This window comes from Erythrolamprus reginae, chromosome 2 (assembly GCF_031021105.1).
Source record: "Erythrolamprus reginae isolate rEryReg1 chromosome 2, rEryReg1.hap1, whole genome shotgun sequence".
Lineage (NCBI taxonomy): Eukaryota > Metazoa > Chordata > Lepidosauria > Squamata > Dipsadidae > Erythrolamprus > Erythrolamprus reginae.
The window spans coordinates 122,389,460-122,412,592 of record NC_091951.1 but is presented as its reverse complement, the minus strand read 5'-3'; the positions used below and the strand labels follow the sequence as shown (position 1 = coordinate 122,412,592).

The window sequence follows — 23,133 nt, the reverse complement described above, 5'->3', positions numbered from 1 at the left end:
GGTGTGTTTGTACAGTATTTCCCTTTCCATCAATGAATATATCATAGGTCTACAAAAAAGTCATCTATTTGCTTCTGTTTCTCTTTCATTTTTCTGAATATATTTGTGGAGGAGCATGATAAAGAGAGAGAATATTGCTTTAATATTATAGATCATAACACTGTGAATCACTAAATCAGCAAAAAAAAAAGGACACTGTACAAGAAACTGATAGTGATACTCCTATCATACTTCAGAACCATGGGCTCTCTAGCAACAAAATCAACACTAGAATTAATCTGAACAAAGGCATGTCTTTGCACATTTAATTAACCATAATGTAATATATTGACAGTTGACAGTAATGGAACTGTGACATGTCTCTCTGGCGGAGGTTTCCAAACGGTTTTTCAGACATAAAAAGCTCTGTTATTTCCAGCCCAATTGTTCAAAAACAGAACAGATATGGAGGTCTTTCGATTTGCTTTCTGGTATCTGTGATTTAAACATTGTCTGCCAGCATATTTTCATGGGTGGGAAGGGTTGCTAACAGGAAAGTGCTACAATTGCTTAACATTAAATAAATATAGTTACTAAATTCCGCAGATAGTGAGGGGAAATTTCCCTCACTCTGGTTACCTGTTAATTGGATTTTATATTCAGTGAGATAAATAGCTGTAAGTTAAGACTGCCTAGTAGTTTGGTAAATTTAGCCCTCTTAGTAATGCCTAAAAGGAGTACATCTCTCCTCCCTTTCCTTCTCTCTGTAGTTCCCTTTTCCCTTCTCCTCCTCTCCATATTTCCCCCCTCCCCCTTTCTTCTCACAGCAGCCTTTTCATCTGCAAGGATATTTATGTTGCACTTGTAAATTAGTTGCAACATACAGTCAGTATATCAATTAATGGAGGCACTTATTTTTACATGCTCTGTATAATACATATTTACTGAAGAGGGAGAAATCTTCACAATGATTTCAATTGAAGTTGACACCTTCATTTTACAAACTCCAGAAGCTGGGCACTGTACAGAATTTTTGTCCATATGTGTGACAAACAACTTATACTTCTATCTCCTCTTTTATCAACTTAAATTCAGTGTATTTCAGCTGCATCAGTGTAAGGATAAAATTAGTTTAATCAAGCAAACCTCTCAGAGAGTATGAATTTTTTTCTAAATTTTTGAAAAAATTATATTCTGACATCATGACTGATCATTTAATATAAATCTTTTGCAATGTATGCAGGACAAACTGGCCTAACACAATAAAATATGAGTTTATAATAAAATGAAACTCAAAGCTATAAGCAGTACACACAAAGCCTTCAAAAGCCTCTATAAAAGTAGCCACAGAATTATAATTTTAATGTGTCAAATGAGGAAAGTAATTAAATACAAGGGATTCATGTGATCATAGTAACTAAATGCAGTGAACGTAAATCATATCTAATTTAATTTTGTCTCTTCCCAGTATTTGAAGTGTGACTCCTTCTCAAGTGCAGCCTGGAAAAAAAACCTGTTGTAACTTATGTTGTTTCCCCAAGAGGATAATATTTCATAGTAATAATGCAGTCCCTTATGCTACCCAGTATTTATAGAAGTTTTGAATGCCTTTCCCTTGTTTAAAATCTCTTTCTAGTGGAAGACACAGCAGGTATAGTTTCTCTTTATCTTTCCCTTGAGTTATGATTGTAATAAATAGAAATGATTAATGTGTCCAAGGAAACTAAGATTGAACTGTTTCAAAAAACAACCCACCCCATCTTACCTGCTAGTACAGTGTTTCTCAACCTTGGCTGTTTGAAGATGTGTGCGTTGCTGGCTGGGGAATTCTGGGAGTTGAAGTGCACACATCTTCAAACGGCCAAGGTTGAGAAACACTATGCTAGTAACTCTAATCCTTCAAAAGAGCCAGGGTGGCACAGCAGGTAGAGTGCTGTACTGCAGGCCACTGAAGCTGACTGTAGATCTGAAGGTCAGCGGTTCAAATCTCATCACCGGCTCAAGGTTTACTCAGCCTTCCATCCTTCCGAGGTGGGTAAAATGAGGACCCGGATTGTGGGGACAATAAAAAATGCTATTGCCAACATGTTGTAAGCTGCCCTGAGTCTAAGGAGAAGGGCGGCATAAAAATTGAATGAACGAATGAACGAACAAACAAACAAACAAACAAATAAATAAAAGAACATGTGCTAGTTATGGAAATGTATAGAAAAATGAGGGGGCATAAAATAAGGGACTCTCAGCATCTCTTTCCTCCTTCAACATCTTGAGGCATGTGATCCCCCTTTCCCTAGGACCGTGATGGCAAACTTATGGCACGTGTGCCATAGGTGGCAGGTGGAGCCATATGGGAGGACACACAAGACTTTTGTATATTTCAGCTCCAGCGCGCATACACACATTGGCCAGCTGATTTTTGAGCTTTGGCTATTTGGAAGCTCTTTGGAAAGGCTATTTCCACATCTGGATGCTTCAGGGAAGCTTCTCTGAAGCTCCGGAGGCAAATAAATCTTCCAATGAACAAACCCGAAGTTCGGGAAAATGCACTTCTGGTTTGTCCATTTGGACATTTTTTTTCACCTAACAGTTGTGTATGGGGGACGGGTAGAGCTGTACCGATATGAACCCACTGATTTTGGGTGATTTTTTCCCCGGCGTCTCTGTGTGGAAGAAGCCCTCAGCTGTGCTTTGGATGAAGTTTAAAGGTCAGCATTAAGACAATGGACATGGAGACGCCGGGAAAAAAATCATCAAAAATCAGTGGATTCATATCAATACAACTCTTCAGACCACACTGGTATGACCTCACCACTGCCTACCAGGCTTCAGAAAGGCCTGTGTGCATGCGCGGGTGGTGGTGGTGGTGGTTTGCGGTTGTGTTCATGTGTGTGGGGGGAGGGAAGGGATGTGGACACATGCACACATGCTAGCACACCCACACACACCCTTTGGGCATGCGAACCAAAAACGTTTCGCCATCACTGCCCTAGGACCTCAGACTATGTGATGCTTCTGTCCTCCATTAAAACATCTTTCTAAGCAGTCCCATGCTTCCAGTGTCTTTTTCCCCACTTGGAATTGAACCCAGAAAGATATTTCTTACAACAAAAGCACACATAAGCCCCATAGTTAAGAATGGGGCCGGGATGCATGAAGCTCTTTTGGCTTTTACTCTTCTTTTCCCAGCTCATTTCTTCATTGCTTCCCTCTATTAGTATGTCCATTGTTTTAGCTGCGTGCATAGAGGGTGCATAGAAAAACACACATACTGCATATCTTTAAAATGACAAGTCAATGTAGCTAGTTTCTTATGAACCACAGATCTGGATTGAGTCTTTCATCAAGCCTTCAATTAATTAAGTCTTTCAATTAATTCACTGAAAGCTAAATGACTCTCAGTGGAAATCAAAGGATGAAAACCTCCTAAGTATATTTTTTAAAACTTCATCAATCCAAATTGAATTTAACAATCTTTGGTAACTGAAAACCATATTTCTTTCCTTGGCCTTTTTGAATTCTACTTCAAGTCTGAAATTGATACAGGGAGAAGATTCCAAATGTGAGGATGAAAACATGTGCCATCCATGCTGAAATAGATTTAATTATCTCAAAACTATAGAAAGTTGCTGCATCAATAGATTTCGCCCCCCCCCCCCCCCGCCACTCAATTGTGTCTGATTCTTGAAGACTGCCTATACAAGATCCTACAGTTCCTTTGGGAAACCATTTTCAAAAGTGGTTTGACATTGCTTCATTTCTAAGATTGAAATAAAGTGACTGGCCCAAGCTCACCCATCAGACTTTGTGCCTAAGGCAGAATGAGAAGTTATGGTCTCCCAGTATAACCATTATACCAAACTGGATTACTTTTAGAGACACCATGGATACAAATGCAGTTTGATTTATGGTACATATGAAAAAAGATAGACACAAAAGCCATCAATTGTTTTGTTTTGTTCATTTGTTTGTATTTCCTTATTAATATTAGCAATATCAATAGCATTTAGATGGATATACCACTTCATAGTGCTTTATAGCCCTCTCTAAGCAGTTTACAGAGAGTAAGCATATTGCCCCCAACAATCTGGGTCCCCATTTTACTGACCTTGGATGGATGGAAGGCTGAGTCAACCTTGAGCCTGGTGAGATTCGATCTGCCAAACTGCAGGCAGCTGGTGATCAGCAGAAGTAGCCTGCAGTATTGCACTCTAACCACTGCGCCACCTTGGCTCATTAGAAGTGATGTATTGTTAATCCTGTGCTGAATGTCTATGGAGATTCTCAGACATCGAGGTCATGGTTGTCCGGAAGGTGCTTTTTAAAGAGACAATTGGACATTTTTGCCCTCCCTGGTCTCCAGAAGCTTTCCTCAAGCCTCTGGCAGGGCAAAAACAGCCACCCCAGGCTTCGGAGGCCCTCAAACGTCACAAACTTCTAGTAGGCCTGTTTTTTGCCCTCTTCAAACCTCTGTGCATTTGGATGCACTTACCTGTATCCGCTTGGGAACTCCTGGAGGGGGGGGCAGTGTGGGTGGGGCCAGCTAGGAGTGGGATTTGGGGATTCTCTGAACTGCATGGAATCTTAGCTACAGGTTCTTCCAAACTCTTGCGAACCTCCAGCGGCCCACCCCTGGCTTGCTTGCTTGCTTGCTTGCTTGCTTGCTTGCTTGCTTGCTTGCTTGCTTGCTTGCTTGCTTGCTTGCTTGCTTGCTTGCTTGCTTGCTTGCTTGCTTGCTTGCTTGCTTGCTTGCTTGCTTGCTTGCTTGCTTGCTTGCTTGCTTGCTTGTTTATTTATTTATTGAATTTGTATGCCGCCCCTCTCCGTGGACTCCGTGGATACTATAAAGATAAGCAGGGTAGGCCTAAATGAATACTTGGATGAAATCCCAGGCTGTGAATTTTGCAAACTAATCATGATATTTTCTTTGTTGTCAGTCATTTCATTTTTACTAACAAATATACTGTATTGTTTTGACAGGACTGCCCAAGGAGCTAATGAGAAGATGTAATGTCACCTTGTAGATGCCACAACATGTTGGATGGAAAGAAATAAAAAAAATGGATATTTCAATTTGAAAAAGGATTCTCACAAACAGATTCGCAATTGCAAACAGTCATGTCCAAAAAAGGACGTAGCAAGGCTGAAAAGCCTGAAGTTCTGATTATGTCCTTACAAGCAGCCAATGAAGATCTCAGGACTAAGCTGACAGATATTCAAATTGAGCTTCATCAAGAGAAGTCTAAAGTGAGTAAAGCACTGGTGCCAGGGTATTTAAATAGTGGTTGCATGGAAAATTATGAATTAAAGTTTCCTCACTTCATTCTGGAAGAGAGGAAGAGGAATAAATACATTTTATTTATTGCTGACATTTGCCAGAGTAAACATGAAGGGAAACTCAATCAATGAATTACAGCTGAGTCAACACCTGTCTCCAGAGCACACTTGTTTTCCACCTATTGTCATTTTACTGTGGCTCAGTGCAGAAAGATTTGTACTAAAATTGGAATATTTTTTAAAGATGCAAAATGGAATGGAATGTTTTTGTTACCTGTTGGAGGAAAAAAGGATAATACAAAAGATCATAAAAAAACAAAAATTTGGGGAAAAACACAGGAATATTGTAATATACTATAAGCAGCACTTCCTCATGGCTTTGAGCATAACAAAAATATGGGATTGTTTTCTGAGCTTGGTTGTTTTCTTGTGGACATTACATTACCAGCCTGGGTAACATCATGAATGCATGGGAAAATAGAGTTTGTTTATATTTAGTAGTTTTGGTTGGACAGTGTTGTGAGTGTTCCCTGTCAGCCTTTGGAAATGTCAGATTCAGAGGAGGAATAAGATTTAAGAGAAGTGGAGGAGGGTAGTGATAATGAGAGCTTAGTAGAAAATCCATTGGATGTTAGCATGGATGGTAGTACTTCTTCAGACAATGGGGGTGTAGATAATAGCCCTTGGTTAAGTGCCAAATTTAGGAGGTTAGAGAAAAGAAAAGACGAGCTTTTGGGAAAGAGGTTTTGAATCTGCTATTCAGAGTATGTAGATTAATTAATACCTCACATGCAGAGATGGCCGGAAGTGAGGGATACTTTTCTGCAAAGTGAAGGAGACAAGATGGATGTTCTGCCGTTTTTCCAGCGAAGTGAGTTTTAATATTGCATGATAAAACTATTTGAAATTAGCTTGAACCTGACCCAGAGATAAGGAGATGCTAGAAGCCGACAATCCTGCTCATTAGAAAGAATTTATGACTTTGTAGTTTAGCCTGTGAGATTGGAATGCACTTGCATGCCGTAGATGTACATTGACGAATTCCAGTGTAGAAGAAAATAAATAAAGAAGTGTTATTGTTGAGCTATAAGAGGGCAGAAAACTTCAGTCTTTGAGTTTTTCAGTAAGGATGCAGTAATGATATGAGAAGTGGTTTTTTGAAATGTATTCATTCATTCATTCATTCATTCATTCATTCATTCAATTTGTATAGCAAGCATAAAAACAATTAAAACAAGATTTGATGAGAGGCTTTCCTCTTCAATTGTCTGTCATTTGCGTTATCCTAGCCCCACCAGAGCTTTTCAAGAGTGACAGTCCAATCCTTTGCTTGGCTTGAATTCCTCGTTTTTTCTTAAAGATTGCATTAAATTGTGCGTTCTTGTTGTCATTGCTGTTGTTAAATATGACAGCATTTTCAGAAATCTCATGTTTTCCTCATTCAGTCTTTGTAATCACATGTGCATTTTCTTTTACCTCAATTTGCTTTGTGTATGGACCATGCTATTGAGGGACAGTCATCTTCAGTCCTTCAAACAATAAAACTGGTTTTGAGACTATTCTTGCTCTTTTGAAGTAGATCTTTCTTCTCCTTTTTTCCAGAGAGAGGTAATTGACTGCTGTGATCCAGACTTTCTCATTCTTTTGCCAGTAATCATTCTTTTTCTGGGGAATAAAAAACCTAAGCCACCATTAGACTCCATAATTGAGCAGCAGTTTTTTTAGCTTGCACAAAGTCTTTCATCGTGAAAACCTTTAAAGGTTGGTTATTTATCAAGGTTACTGTTTGCCTCAGAGGACAATTTTGTGGATATCAGTTTCTTGCACTGTAGGACAATTGGTATGAAAGAAAGATGTTCTTGTGCTTAGTTGTACTTACAGGCTAACATACCCAGAGCGCTGCTAATTTTATCCTTCTGTAAGTATCAGGGTTCAATTTTAATAATAGAAAATCATATCATTATTGTCATTATACCTCAGTGCATAATGCCACACGTTATCTACATGTAAAGTTCTGATGCAATCTTGAATGGCTATTCATTTTTCATAATTGATATGAACATTTTAACACTCAGACAGAAATTGTCTGATGTATTTAAGAGCTCGGGATAATTGCCCAGACTCTAGAAGGCAGGGATGGTAACAGGTTAATCTGATGAATGTTACATTTTCATCTGCCCTGATAACTTTCATGCTAAGAATTAAATATTTTTTTAAAATGTTTTTCATGTTACCTCTCTGTTTTATTTTATCACTAAAGATTTTTGGAGTTCCAAGTTATAAGAGATTGAAATATTTTCAGTGCTAGGGTAACCAAATTTGCATGTAAAAGGGCATTGCTCAGGGTCAGTGGAATTTTAAATAGAGGAGAAAAAATTGTGTTATTCATCACTGTTAGTTTTTAATTTTGGTAATAACGAGAAAGCTCCTCATGGATAGCAATCTCGTGTATTTTGAACCAAATATTAAATGAGATCCTCTTTCCTTAAATCTGTATTTCTGGGCGGGTGGCTGGGTGGATGGACAATGGACGAATGGACAAATGGATGGATAGACGGATGGACGGATGGACGGATGATAGATAGATAGACAGTCACATTCTTTTCTACATTTATGTCTTCATTTCTCTTTCTCTTCTCTTATTCCCTTCATATGAAACTTTATTTGTATAAAATGTATTTTTTTTAAAAAAAAATGCAACAATTGTCTTTAACTTTTATTTGTCTTAGTTGATGTCTGTACTGTTTCATAAAGATTTTATCATTGTATAACAGCAAGGAATCTTTCATATGACCAGTGGTTCTGAACTATAGCTGGCAACCTTTGTCTCATTGGCCATACTGAATGTATCTATGAGAATTGTAATTCAGAAACATCTAAAAGGTCACAGGTTCCTCATCCCCATATTACACTGAGTTAGTTTATTTTAAATTATCCATAGCATTTTTTTCTGTCAGATGTTTTCCTCATTTCTTCTTAACTTCCATTTCCCTCTTATTATTGCTGTTTGTTGAACTATTCAAACGACAAAGAAAAACCTTATATAATTAAAGACTTTTCCCAGCCAATCTGTCAGCCTTAACATTAAATCAAAATGGTGCCCAGAAATTTTCCATTATTGAACTGTGTTTGTTATTGCTGCATTGCATTTGTGGTCAACCCTCCTGAGGTTGCTGAAAGCCGCTTACCTTGCAAAAAGGCATTATGTTATTTTCAAATGTACCATGAAATATTTATAGGGACAAGCATTATGATTCTTTTGAACTCCGTGTGGAGGACGCAAGATCTACTGTATGTTGCTCTTGGGCTAATAGACAGAGAGTGGAAACTGTAGTCATAATTTCAGGTTGGGATTTATACACACTGCAGGGAGCTTACCATCAGATTTCAGGTAAATGAAAGGAATAAAACTGTTACCTAAAGGCTAGACTAGATATGACATTCATCACAAGGTTAGCTGAGGCAAAGCATAAAAAACTCACAGCAATATAATGAGAATTCCACGCTGGAACCTCACAAGCAGATAACTGTCTCTCTACATACATATATTATCACTGGGGAACCCTAATTTCTCTTCATACAATTTTTACTCCCCGCCATAATAAAAAGCTTGCATGGAGAAAGTCACCAACTGAATAATTTATACTTTACTTTGATCATCATTTAGGTGGTGTTATTTTACATTTTTCATCACTTTAAACATTCCTGAATTTTTATATGGACGATATTTTGAGTGGCTTTTGCACATTGAGGTATATATCTAGGAATAAATTATCTTTAACTCATGATTAGACAATTTGGAGCTCATGATAACTGATATTCCCAGGACACATTCCTTAAGATCTACTGAACCTCTTGCCATGGTATTTTTTAAGCCTTATCCTGTGATTAAAGACATAAATTGGTCCTGTCTAGTTTAATGAAATGAAGGACAGGGATGACATGATAGCAGTGTTTCAATATTGGAGGGACTTCCAGAAAAAGGGGGGGGGCAATCTATTTTCCAAAGAATTGGAAAACAGAACATGAAGCAATGGATGGAAACTAAACAAGGAGAGAAGCAACCTCAAATTAAGGAGAAATTTCTTTACAGTGAGAACAATGAATCAGTGGAATAACTTGCCCCCAGAATTTGTGGGTGCTCCAACACTGGAGGTTTTAAAGATGAGATTGGACAACCATTTATCTCAAGCAGGTTTTCCTGTTTGAACAGGTTGGACTAGAAGACCTCCAAGGTCCCTTCCAACTCTATTATTCTATTATTCTGATTTGATATACCATATGAAAAGCATCTTCAGCATATTTTGGATTTACAAGAATGCGTTTGGATTAAGGTGACCAGACGTCCCACTTTTTGATAATTAGTCCACGGGTTTTAAAAAATGTCCCGCTTTTTTAAAAGATCAACTGCTCTGGAGCTTCAAGGCGGCGGGGGCTGCAGCTGAACCACTCAGCCTTTCGCAATGAGTGAGCCAACATGGGAGGCAGAGGAAGAAGGGGAACTTCTTGAGCGGCTGGGGCTTGTGAAACGGCCATTGCGAAAGGACGGGCGTCCTCCCCTCATCAATGGAGCAGGGCCACCAGAGCAGTAGCAAGGCCGCTAAAGGGACTTCGTGGGGACAAGCTATGCTAGGCATCAGGGTGGGCGTGGGAGCTAAGCCGCCCAATCCCTCCTTCATCTCCTATATCAGCCCTGAGGTGAGGCGAATGTGGGAGGCAGTTCCCACGAGACCAGCAGTGGCACCGGTGACTGCTCTTCCAGGGCTTCATGGAGGGGGGGGGGACAAACAACTTGGCTGCTTTGTGGGCAAGGGGGTGCCGTTGTTCCATCCATTACCTCTGCCTCCCCATCCCCAGTCTAGGAAATGGGACTCCTCTCCCTTATTCAGGGGAGGCTTAGGGTTTATTTGGAGTTTTTGAAGGGGGCTTGTGAGGAAAAGGAGACCGAAGGAGCATTTGACTCTCAGCAACCGACGTCCTCTCCACTGTCGAAACGCTTGGGAGGAGAGAGAGGGCTTCTGGAACATGTGAGGTGGGAGACATATTTAAATGTCAAAAATAGGCATGGGATATGGGGGGGCACTGCCAAAACTGAGGATAAAAGGGGGGCGTTTTTCCGTCTTTCTCTTTTGCTAGGAAGGAAAGAAAAAGAAAATGGCAATAGCATTTAGAGTTATAGACTGCTTCGTAGTGCTTTTAAAGCCCTCTCTAAGCAGTTTAATGAATAAGCATCTTGCCCCCCAACAAGGCATCAGAATAAGCATCTTGCCTCCCCGCCAACAATCTGGGTAATAAGCATCTTGCCCCCAACAATAATAAGTATCTTGCCCCCCAACAAGGCATCGAAATAAGCATCTTGCCCCTCCAACAATAATAAGCTTCTTGCCCCCCCCCCAAACAATCTGGGTCTTCATTTTACCCACCTCAGAAGAATGGAAGGCTGAACAAAAGGAGGGATCAGGGAGGGTAAAATGGAAAGAGTTGCCTTTTGAAAGAAGTATGCAGTGAAATTTCATTTTAATGTATGCGGAAGGAAGAGAGAGAAAGAAAGAGGGAGGGAAAGAAAAAGAGAGAAAAGGAGGGAGAAAGAGAGAAAAAGAGAGAGAAATCTGCTGCCCCACCAGTCAATGGTGTCCCTCTTTACTAATGTAAAAATCTGGTCACTTTAGTTTGGACTCATATAGAGCCCATATGAGAAGTCAAACGAAACAAAGGTAAGACAGAATGGCTAGGTGTATACTAGTGGCAAGGTAGATGTCAGCAATTTTCCAGCTTGAGGGGTAGAAATTTGGCCCACAAAATCTTCTCAGAATCCCAAATGTTTCGAACAGTCCCCAAAGATTACCAGTTTAGATCTTAACTTCACCATATGAACTTCACTTTGTGGCAGACTAAAGAAAAGAGTCATCAGATTTTAAAATGATTCAGCTGTATCCAAACCAACATACACATACTCTCTCACACACAGAAAGCACCCATGTACATATCCCTTGTCTGAAATCCTAAGAGAGTCAAGATATTGAAAAATTTTAGTGGAGTATATCTAATATTACTACAGTAGAAAATACAGTAGATAGTTCATATAAAGTAGGGTGCAATATTTTGTTCTGTATTTGGTTTTTGTTCATATTTCATTTTTGACTCAAGCCTGATAGAAAATCCTGAGCTAATTCTCAACTTTGGACCATATTTATAAACTGGAATAAAGATCTGTTCCTGCTTTTGATGTCAATGTCATTTTTAAGTGCTTATTTTAAATAAATAATTGTGCTATAACACCCTATTCTAAGAATTAATTCCTTTGGGGGGAAGGAATGTGATGCATCATCCTTTTTGTGTATGTGTTCATTTAAATCAGTCTTGACTTCTGGAGACTACATTAAAATCTCTGCAGGTTTCTTGGCAACATTTTTGGAAATGGTTTGCCATTGCCACCTTCTTCCTAGGACTGGGGGGGGAAGTGACTGGGCCCCTAGGGAGTGTGCGGCATAGAAATTGAATAAATAATAGGGAGGGAGGGAGGCAGGCAGGCAGGCAGGCAGGCAGGCAGGCAGGCAGGCAGGCAGGCAGGCAGGCAGGCAGATACCCAGCAGGCTTTATACCTTAGATAAAATCAGAACCTGCTGACTTCTGGTTCATAGTCCAATATATTTAACATTAAACCAAACTGTCTTCCAGCCTCCTGTATTTTATTTGAACCTGTTTCTCAAATGATGCTTTGAGGAAAAAATAATTGTTTTGGTAATGCCTTTTACCCCCTCAGTTCTGCCACATCAGTCATTCCTTTTGGTCATGTAAAGAAAAATATTATTACATGCTCTGAATATACAATCTTTATATTTAGGTGTTTTCAACCAACAGAGACTAAGGGAAATATTATTTCTGGGGATTGGGTAGTCTGGTAAATCTAAAATCCATTGAATTTGAATACAAAATAACACCAATAGCATATTTCATTTAAAGACCAGGTCTATAGTTCTTGAATGAGTTTCCCCAAAACAGATATAAAAAGATAAATCTGTACTTTTTCATAAAGTATAAATTAATATATGTTAATTATTATGTACACTCTTCAATTTAAGGTTGAAAGCATAGGACTTTGCTAAATCTTTGAACTGGTTTTTAGCCTCATTGGTAGCTAAAAGATATTTGCAGTTGTGCACAAATTACAGCTTGTGTGAACATTTATAAAACTGGAGATCCTGTGTAATTATAGGCTTTGGATGATAGTGATGGTGATAATGCTCTTGACATCCATTTCCTCTTCTTTTTCTCTTCTTATTCTATAGGTGAACAAACTTGAAAGGGAAAAAATCCAAGAAACAAAGCGGATCCGGGAATTAGAACAGCGCAAACAGACAGTGCAGATCACTGAACTCAAAGCTAAACTCCATGAGGAGAAGATGAAGGAGCTACAAGCTGTCCGGGAAAACCTTATCAAACAGCATGAGCAAGAAATGGCAAGGACAATGAAAATCAGAGACAGTGAAATCCAGAGACTCAAGTCAGCCCTGTATGCATTGCGGGAAGGGACCAGCGATAAAGTACGGACAGCCCTGAGCATTGAGGCTCGTGAAGAGGCCAGGAAACAATTTGACTCTGAGCGCCTTAAACTTTTGCAAGAAATTACTGAACTGAAGTCTGCCAAGAAGCAGGTGGACGAAGCCCTGAATAACATGATCCAAGCTGATAAGATTAAAGCCGGGGATCTCCGGAGTGAGCATCAGTCCCACCAGGAGGCAATCTCTAAGATCAAATGGGACAGTGAGAGGGATATTCGCAGGCTGGTTAGTAACGTGTCTAAATATCCCACCGTGTTTATGGCTCAATGTGCATAACCTTTCTTGCACATAGTGTATTCTCAATACTCTATGTGCAAAGATTTTGATTGCCAAATTTTTGAGAGCTGCTCTCCAAACCTACTGTGCATTATAAGTATGTTACAATGCAAACTTCTGTGTGTAGCAGAATTAGCCTGTAATATCAATATGAAGAAAACCTATTAGTAGTTAATCTTTCTAATTGTTACCAGCACAGGACATTTTTAACAGTCAATACTCAGACACAAAAATTGCACGGAAAAATAAGAGGTTGAGTCAAGAATAAATAAATAAAATAATTTCTAAAATAAAGAAATGTGACCATATTTGCTAGGAGGAAAAAATATGCCATATCCACAGCGGTGGGCTACGAGCCGGAATGCTAAATTGCACTTGCCACCGCGGCTCATAAGTTCTACCGTTTTGATTGCGTTTAGTTCAAGAAGTTCCAGTTGCATTACAAGGCTAGTTGTTCAACCTGATGTCTATATGAGGATTTGTCGTTGTCTCGAATGAGACCAATCACTGTTGTATCATCTGCAAACTTGAGTACTTTAACAGAGGACTTTTTTGAGATGCAGTCATTGGTGAATAGAAAGGAAAAAAGTAAAGAGAGCACACAGCCCTGGGGGGGCTTCTGTCCTAATTATACAGGTATCTCATGTAATTTTGCCTACCTTCACCTGCTTCTTCCTGTCTATTAGGTAGCTTATGATCCATTTACAAGTGTGGTCAGATACACTAGCTGATTTAGCTTAGTTAGAAAAATACCTGGAATGCTGAGTTGAAGTCTACAAAGAGGACCCTCACATAAGTCTTTTAAGATTCAAGATCTTGTACAATGTAGTGCGGAGTCAAATTAACAGCATCATCTGTTGATCTGTTTGCTTGGTAGGCAAATTGCAAGGGGTCTAACAGAGGATCCATGATGGTTTTCAGGTGGGTCAGCAATAGCCTTTCAAAGATTTTCATAATGTTAGAGCAACCAGCCTGATGGATTCAGTTCCTTGATGGAAGATTTCATCAGCGCTGAGATGATAGTAGAACGTTTGAAGCAAGAAGAAACATAGCACATCTCTAGTGATTTATTAAAGATTGGGTGAAGATGGGGCAAGTTGATCAGCACAAGATTTTAAGCAAGAAGAAGTTATCTTGTCTGTGCCTGGTGCTTTTCCTGGCTTTTGTTTGTGAAATAGATCTTGCACCTCATTTTCTGTAATTACCACAGGTGGTGGACCTAATGAGATAGGGTTAGTTGTAGGAGGCTTGGCTGTTGTAGGTGTGTCTGAGGTGGGAATGTGGAGATGGGTGGCAGTAGTTTTCTCTCAAATTTACAGTAAAACACATGCAGGGTTTATTTATTATTTATTTATTTCCCAACTTTATTATTTTTACAAATAACTCAAGAGGGTAAACATCCCCAAAATACCTTCCTTCTATTTTCCCCACATACTGGTGAGCTTGGCTGAGAGTGACTGGCCCAAGATTACCCATATGACTTACATGGCCAAGGCAGGGCTTGAACTCGCAGTTTTTTGCTTTCTAGTTTCGTGCCTTAACCACAAGCTGTTTGCCTGCATTTTTACTGAACTCCCATTTTGGTTGTTATGTTTTGTGTTTTCATATTGCTCTCATAAAATATTGACAAATTTTTCCTACAGTGATCTTTGCCTGTTATCACTTAATTATGTGGAAAGATCAGCTAGTATACAGCAATGAACAATTGCTCATTAGAGACCTAAATAATTTATTTTCAGATTAATTTATTCAGCCTTGAGGCATGTCACAAGGTACTACGGTAGAAAAAGAAAGGCTAAACTACTGAATTCAATAAACTGAAACGCAGGTAGCTGAAGAGCAAAACATTTTCCATTGTGTCTGTTCTAACACTGAGTTGAAATGGAGAGAATGATGTATGTTTCATTAGCATGGTCATCAACTTTGGATTGATTGGTTGATTGGTTGATTGGTTGATTGATTGATCCCTTTACTCACTCAGGGCCTAGCCCTGAGATTTTTATGGCCTTGCAGAAGGGCAGCTGTATCAGGGACAACCCAATCTCTACAGAAAAAATGTTCCATAGGGCAGATACTACAGCAGAAAAGGTTCATCTTCTGGGCCCCATTCAGCTGACATTTTTTTAACCTGATTGGATCCAGGTGATGCCCATCCAGATGGGCCAGATATGATATATAGGTGTAGATGGTTTCTTAACTAACTTATCCCTATGACTTGAAAGTGACTATCAGCATCTTGAACTGCACCTGGAAATACACTGGCAGCCAACAGAGTAGTGAAATCATCTGCACCACGTAAACTGGCTTCAAACTCAAACTCAATCCAGACAAGACGGAGTGGCTGTGGGTGTTGCCTCCCAAGGACAATTCCATCTGTCCGTCCATTACCCTGGTGCACCAGTTGCGGCCCTATTTGGACAGGGAGTCATTGCTCACAGTCACCTATGCCCTTATCACCTCGAGGTTCGATTACTGCAACGCTCTCTACATGGGGCTACCTCTGAAAAGTGTTCCAAAACTTCAGATCGTGCAGAACGCAGCCGCGAGAGCCATCGTGGGGCTTCCCAGATTCGCCCACGTTTCTACAACACTCCGTGGCCTGCATTGGCTGCCGATCAGTTTCCGGTCACAATTCAAAGTGTTGGTCATGACCTTTAAAGCCCTACATGGCATTGGACCAGAATACCTCCGGAACCGCCTACTACCGCACGAATCCCAGCGGCCGATAAGGTCCCACAGAGTTGGCCTTCTCTGGGTCCCGTCGACTAAACAATGTCGTCTGGCGGGCCCCAGGGGAAGAGCCTTCTCTGTGGCGGCCCCGGCCCTCTGGAATCAACTCCCCCCAGAGATTAGAACTGCTCCCACCCTCCTTGTCTTCCGTAAACTACTTAAGACCCATCTATATCGCCAGGCATGGGGGATTTGAGACACCTTTCCCCCAGGCTTATTATAATTTATGTTTGGTATGTATGTGCTGATAGGGTTTTTAGTTTTTTTCTTAATATTAGATTTGTGCCTGTACAATATTGTTTTATCGCTTGTTGTGAGCCGCCCCGAGTCTTCGGAGAGGGGCGGCACACAAATCTAATAAATTATTATTATTATTATTATTATTATTATTATTATATGTATGCCAGTTGAAGCTTTCAAATGCTGTTCAAGCCTCACACAGAGCATATTGCAATAGTGCAGGGATAGGTTCCTCCCAGTTAGGACCGGATCTCCCAAACAGGTAGTGACCCACTGGTGATGTCACAGATCCAACTCAGTCGGTGCCGGTCCATATGCGCAGCCATCTTGTTTTTTGAATTGTTTTGTGAATTTTTCCCTGTTCGGATGGCATCTTCTCTTTTGCTGTTTGTAAAAGGGCCCTCTCGTCCATCCCTGGGTTAATACTGACTTTTATTTCTTTGCCCGAAGCAGAGCTGATCAGCTCCTCAGCTGGTGTTTCGGGCAATTCCAGCATGCGTGGAAGCAAAATTGCACAAGAGGACAAGCACACAAGCAGAGTGTGAGCATGCGTGCAAAACCAGTGGTAATGTAAGTTGAACCCACCCCTGAGTAGTACAGTAGTTTAGATGGGAGGTCACTCCTTTTTAATTATTGCTTGTACTCATCATAATAAAAGAGTGCAAAATTGTATGCAGAAGGATAGCTATAAGAAAGGTAATGTACCCCATTTGGACTAAATTGGACTATAGCAAAAGTACAGTGCTAATTAGTAACTGTACTGAGATTAAGTTAAAAACAGGGTGGTGTACATCTGATGCCCAACAAGCTGGATAATTGGAATTTCAGGAAATCTGGTGGATGGCTTTAAAGCAGAAATGCTTACAGCTCAGCTAAACTCCTGCTTGGATAATATACAATACAGTATTTGGGATAGAATACCCTTAAAGTTGTATCAAAACTTTCAGCTATTCTGAAACATAGTAGACAGATGATATATTGCCCCATTTCTATGGGAGCTATCTTAGTCCTTAAATCCTATTCATGATATAATTAATTAAATCCCAAATAAACAAACAAACAATGGGATAGACACATATAAAATAATACCTCTATCAACCAGACGTACTGCTGAGATATTATATGTGAACCAGGAAAAGAATTTTCCTGGTTCACATATAATATTTTACATTAATATTCACATATAAAATTTTACATTATCTGGTGTGATAATGTAATTATGGGTGACAAGTGTAAATTTGTTAATTTAAACTCTGTATGCCAGATAAAAATTGGTATCTTTATCAGGGATTTTAATTTGGTTGATTTGAATTTGATATGTGTTTTCACACTATATTTTATTATTATGGGCATGATAGTATTTTATCATTTGCAGTTTCTGCTGTAGTTGTAGTGATGGTATGTTCACAATGCTATCCCTGATTAGCTGATATCATAGAGTGAATCTATTGTTTCCAGTAAAAACAAACAAAAGGCATTCAAAAGCCAGCAAGTGGGAATGATTGCTGCTACAAGTATTGAAAAAATATGGAGTACTAAAAGGTGGGAAGTTAAATTTTAATAAATTATCTGCTTTGTTATTTGTTGCTACGGTAGTTTAAAGAAGAATGTTCTTCTTTATTTCAATTTATACTTCATCTATAAACCGAAGTGTTTCTTGTCCAGAATAATTCATATAGAATTGTAGTGACTGATCTTTTCAAATGTTAAAGCAAGCTATAACACCTTCATTGAAACATCAAGAAAAAATACAGAGTCAACCCCAACTTCTGTGAATAACAATGGTGATGTAAATCTAGATTCAGCCCATTTAGGTATAAGTTTCCATAGAGAAAGATGTGAAAATGATGAAATATGCATTGCAACATCATAACAAAATTATGTAATAGTACAAAAGGGTGGAGTTTGGGTCATAACATCCCAATGCATATTTCACCATGTCAGTAACATCTTGGGAAGGTATAGATTTGATTTTTTTATTTTAATTGGATTTGTATGCCGCCCCTCTCCGAGGACTCGGGGCGGCTCACAGCATGTACAGGGGGGGGAAACCAGGAAACAATAATAACAATCCAATTATACCTTAAAAATTATACCTTAAAATTCTAATTAAAAATTCTAATTAAAAACTATCAATATCATTCATTCAGCAGTCAAACTAAGCATTCATCGGTCAGGGGAAAAGGTCTAAGTAACCCCAGGCCTGGTGGCAAAGATGAGTTTTTAAACTTTTTCGGAAGGCAAGAAGGGTGGGGGCAGTACGAATCTCTGGGGGGAGCTGATTCCAGAGGGCCAGGGCCCCCACAGAGAAGGCTCGTCCCCTAGGTCCCACCAGCTGACATTGTTTGGTCGACGGGACCCTAAGGAGACCAACTCTGTGGGACCTCACTGGTCGCTGGTATTCGTGCAGCAGAAGGCGGTCTCGGAGATAATCTCTTCCTAGGCCATGTAGGGCTTTATAGATTCCACCACGCCACATCTGAGTTAAAACTAGCCAAGGATAGAAACATTCTTATATTATAAAAACAGATCTTGATTAAGATATATTGTTTCATTTTAGTAAAGCAGCTATTAAGATTTTGAGTTTAAAATTCTATGTAAAAACTTCTACAGCTTTTTATTTAATCTGGTGTTTGCTTTTTCTTCTCATCAAATGAAAATAATTTTCTTCCCCACAATGTTCTGCCAATTGGGGCTAAATCAATGGATCTCTGAATCATCCTGCAGTTTCTCTGATTGTCAAAGCTGGCCCTTTCATTAAACAAATTGAAGCCACTGCAATGAACAGTAACCCTAGATGGTCCCAATCCATTCTGCCATTGTGCCACAAACAACTTTAAGGCTAGGAGATTTCAAGGCAGATGGTTAGCCTGGGCAGCCACTCTGTAATTCACTCTGAGGTGATGCTTAGAACAAAGGTTAACGCAAGGAACTCAGAATGCATCACTCGGTAAACTTTCCTATAGCAGCATCTATGCTGCATGTATTCTCTAAAGAATAAATCCATTTATTTGTTCGTTTGTCAAAACATGTACAAGATATTAGGTATGGTATAAACATAAACAAAAGCAAGTAGATATAGATAAATTTGGACAATAGGACAGTAGGACAGGTACAGTAGGCACAATGGTGTGCTTATGCATATCCCTTACAGACCTCTTAGGAATGGGGCGAGGTCACTATAGACAGTCTAAGGTTAAAGATTTTGGGATTTGGGGAAGAAACTATAGAGTCAGGTAGTGCATTCCAGGCAATGATCACTCTGTTGCTGAAGTTGTATTATCTGCAGTCGAGTTTTGAGCGGTTGCTCCCATTTGGAGAAGGCTATACAGGAGGGAATGAAAATGGCAGCTTGAGGCAGAAAGTTCTGTGGGAGTGATGGAGATATAGTAATCTTGGGATGCTTCTGCTGTTTGTGATACAGTTATACAGCATCTAATACCCAATTGTATGATGGTGCTAGTCTGAATTGAATGTTCCTGCACCATTAGCAGGAATGAATCACAGTTAATAAAAATGATTAAAAATTGATTCTTGGATCTTTTGAAAAGTTTGAGAGGTCCAGTTAACAAGATTTGTAGACCTGTATTATTGGTGAGCAGAATAGTTTCTATTCAATGAAGCAGGTCAAGATTAATCTATTTGTTTAATGAGCGATTGGCAATTTCAAGTTCTATATTTTCCAAACTCATCTTTCTGTGTTATAATTTATGGGAAATTCAACAAAAAGCTCCCATTATTGATAAACATCACCCTGATTTCCAAAATATATGACTGCATTCTTAATTAGAAGAATTTAAACTTCTGCTAGCCAACATTGTGTACTTATATCACACAGTCAATAATGTTTTTGGCTTTACCAAAAACAAACTTCTGAGAGATTCACCATAGTCATAGAGCTGAGGGTATCAAATGTAGAATTGTCATAAAGTCTGCCCTAGTTTTTCTTGATAGCTGAATGACAATCTGTAAATAAGACTTAAACTAGGTTTTATCTATAATGGAACGGAGTTCTGTTTTTCATATTTTACTCAAGATTCAGGATCAAACCAGAATATTTGCAGAAATGAGAACTGATCAGACTATTTCTCAAACCTAAGATAGAATACATTGGGTGAATTGGGTGATTTTTGCACCAAGCTACCAGGCTTTACACTTGCTGCTGGTTTCTAATGCAAGGACAATTTAAAATTTAAAAATTTAAGTACCAACATGCGGAGTTGCTTGTTTATTTGTATTCTTTTGTGCCACTATGTGAGCCATGGAATATTACATTAAAACAAGTTAGTGGTACTGAAAAAAGATGTAACTTAAAAATCATATTTAATTTTAAATAGATATTGTTGTGGTTGGCTCTGGCCCAGCTCCTGTCCCAGGGAATGTGGAGGTGGATGCAGGGGAAACTTCACCATGTCATAGGCCTGTGTTATTGCCGACAGAATCAGTTCAGAGTTTAGTTTCCTCAGACGAAGAAGAAGGTGGGAGTGACTTGGAAGAGGGGGGCTTGGCACACAGCCCAGGCAGTCAATCTGCATTATCTTCCATTGATTCGGATGAAGAAGTCTTGGACCCACGCAAGCGCAGAATTATGCATAGAAGAGACCAAGTAAGGACATATTACCAGAGATAAAAGAGGCCACCTGTATTTGGGTGGGGCTCCAGTAATTAGGGCTGCTGCTATAAATAGCAGTGTGTGGGTTTGGCCATTGTGGAAGAGTATCTGATTGCAGTTCTTCAGGAATCGTGTGTTGCTGTTTTCTGAACTTTGTTTGTTGATTTTTCACGCCTTTGAAACCAAAGCAGAGCAACGTGTGTGTTTGTCTCACTTCGGTGGAAGAAGAAGGGGTGTGAAGTTTCTTCACAGCTGCTAGCTAAGTACTTAATGACTGCTTAAGGGAAACTGTACAGACTACCCGGTTGTTTTGGGAAGAGTGCTCTTTGCAATACAAAAAGAGTGCTTAGTTTATTTTGAATTTTGTGATAAAGAACATTGTTTTGAATTTTCAAACGTGTGTGTGTCTGAAATTTGTACCCTTGAATTTTCAGGAGACTCCTACCAGAGATCCCGGCAGAACAGATATATTCTTATATGCACTGAATTATTTTATGCCGTTGCACTTTAGAGAAGAAATTGCTGTAACAAATGAACCCTGGTGTGGACTTTCTTGCAAAATGTATTCAAATACACAGATTGATTATTGTACTTATGCCATATCACTGTTCTCTTGTATCTTCATTCAGATGGATGAGATAAAAGCAAAAGACAGAACTATTTTTTCTTTGGAGAAAGAACTGGAGACCCTGACAGGATATGTTCAGAAGCTTCAGCTACAGAAAGAAGCATTGGACGAACAGCTGTTTTTGGTTAAGGAGGCTGAATGCAACATGAGCAGTCCCAAAAGAGAGATCCCTGGCAGGGCAGGAGATGGCTCGGAACACTGCAGCAGTCCTGTAAGAAGCATGTTCTATTTCATCTGGGATTTTGATTGGGTCCGCTTATTATTGCATCATTGCTCTGCTTTCCATGAGTGGTCTCTACTCATGAACTATACAATACTCCCTCTTGTGGTAATTGGAAGGCTGCATTTCAGTTCTGATTCTACTGTGTAGTTAATTCAAAACAAGAGAAGAGGAGGAGGAAAATGATTGATATTTATGCAGAGTCTTTAAAACACTCCAAGCATTCTATATTCATGAAATCAACAGTTTATATAAGAGTTTTTAAAAGTCTGCCTAAAGCCACTAACTGATTTAGGAACATACACTCACATTCTTGTTTACATAAAGTACAATGTTACATGTTTAGCAAGGATGCATAATATGTGGTTCTCAAGACACTGCTGACTTTTACTTGTCAGTATTTGCTACTGACAGAAGAGAAACCTAGAAGATTGACGGCAGAAAAAGACCTCATGGTCCATCTAGTCTGTCCTTATACTATTTCCTGCATTTTATCTTAGGATGGATATATGTTTATCCCAGGCATGTTTAAATTCAGTTACTGTGGATATTTGTATCTCAGGGTTGATACATGGGTTCCTTAGTGCTCTGTGGGCTTGGTTTTTTTCCTACTAAACTAGTCACATCATCTGTAAACTGATGACATTACCAAGCATGGGAATGAAATATCTGCAAGAAAACAACCAAACTTAGAGATGACCTAGAACTTCACAATATTTGTTACTATTGGCTATGTGTGAACTATACAATACCAAATGAAGGCATATACATATATCATCATAAATGAAGGCATATACATGTCCTAAGATAATGTTGCAGGATCCAATGTGGGTCGGTCCCTGGGATCAGAAGTTTAGTTTTTCAAGCTCTGGGACTCAAGCTGGAGCCCATCCTCAGGTATCTTCTCTTTCCACACTGTGATGAGAGAGAATATCCTGAGAATAGCCCTCACCATAACTCTGAAAGCTCAGAAGACTAAACCTCTAATCCCGGGGACGGACACAGATTGGATCCTGAAATTTCATCTTCCTTGTGATTCATAATTTCTGCCAAGGATCTCAACACTATAAATAACACTTGTGTCAAATTATTTTTCTTTCACAAACATTTGTAGGATCTACGTAGAAATCAGAAGAGAATGGCAGAACTCAACGCTACTATTCGGAAACTTGAGGATAGAAACACTCTGCTTGTGGATGAACGTAATGAATTGGTATGGTTCCTTAGCAGTTTCTGAACATTGTATTTAATCTAAAATACCTGGAATACCAATGACAAAATCATAAATGATAAATAATACTGAAAAGGTGCATTGGTATTTCTTTTTTCTTCTGTTCAATCATGTCTGATTCTCCAAATAAGTTTCTGCAATTTTCTTGACAATGTTTTTTGGAAGTGGTTTGGTCTGAGGAAGTGATTAGTTCAAGGTCACCCATCTGGCTTTGTTCTTAAGGTGGGACTAAAGTTCATGATCTCCTGTGAGATCATTTCAATGGAAGACGATTGAAATTATCCAGCGAGGAGCAGGACAACTAGTGTTAACTATCTCAATCGAGTTAGATTGAGAATGATTATTCTAAATTTACCCAGTAAATTTCCATGGCCATAGGTA

The 23,133-nt window shown here is 39.2% G+C and overlaps 1 protein-coding gene across 4 annotated transcripts in view; it reads left to right on the top strand.

Moving 5' to 3' along the window:
• The window catches only part of JAKMIP2 (janus kinase and microtubule interacting protein 2), a 131,708-nt gene that overhangs the window by 69,042 nt on the left and 39,533 nt on the right, over positions 1–23,133 (top strand). For all 4 annotated transcript variants that reach the window (XM_070739387.1, XM_070739388.1, XM_070739386.1 and 1 more), the window contains exons 2-5: positions 4,957–5,223; positions 12,543–13,040; positions 21,303–21,512; positions 22,636–22,734. In XM_070739387.1, the coding sequence (XP_070595488.1) occupies positions 5,095–5,223; positions 12,543–13,040; positions 21,303–21,512; positions 22,636–22,734 (936 nt within the window). In that variant the 5' untranslated portion in view covers positions 4,957–5,094. The remainder of the gene's footprint in view (positions 1–4,956; positions 5,224–12,542; positions 13,041–21,302; positions 21,513–22,635; positions 22,735–23,133) is intronic.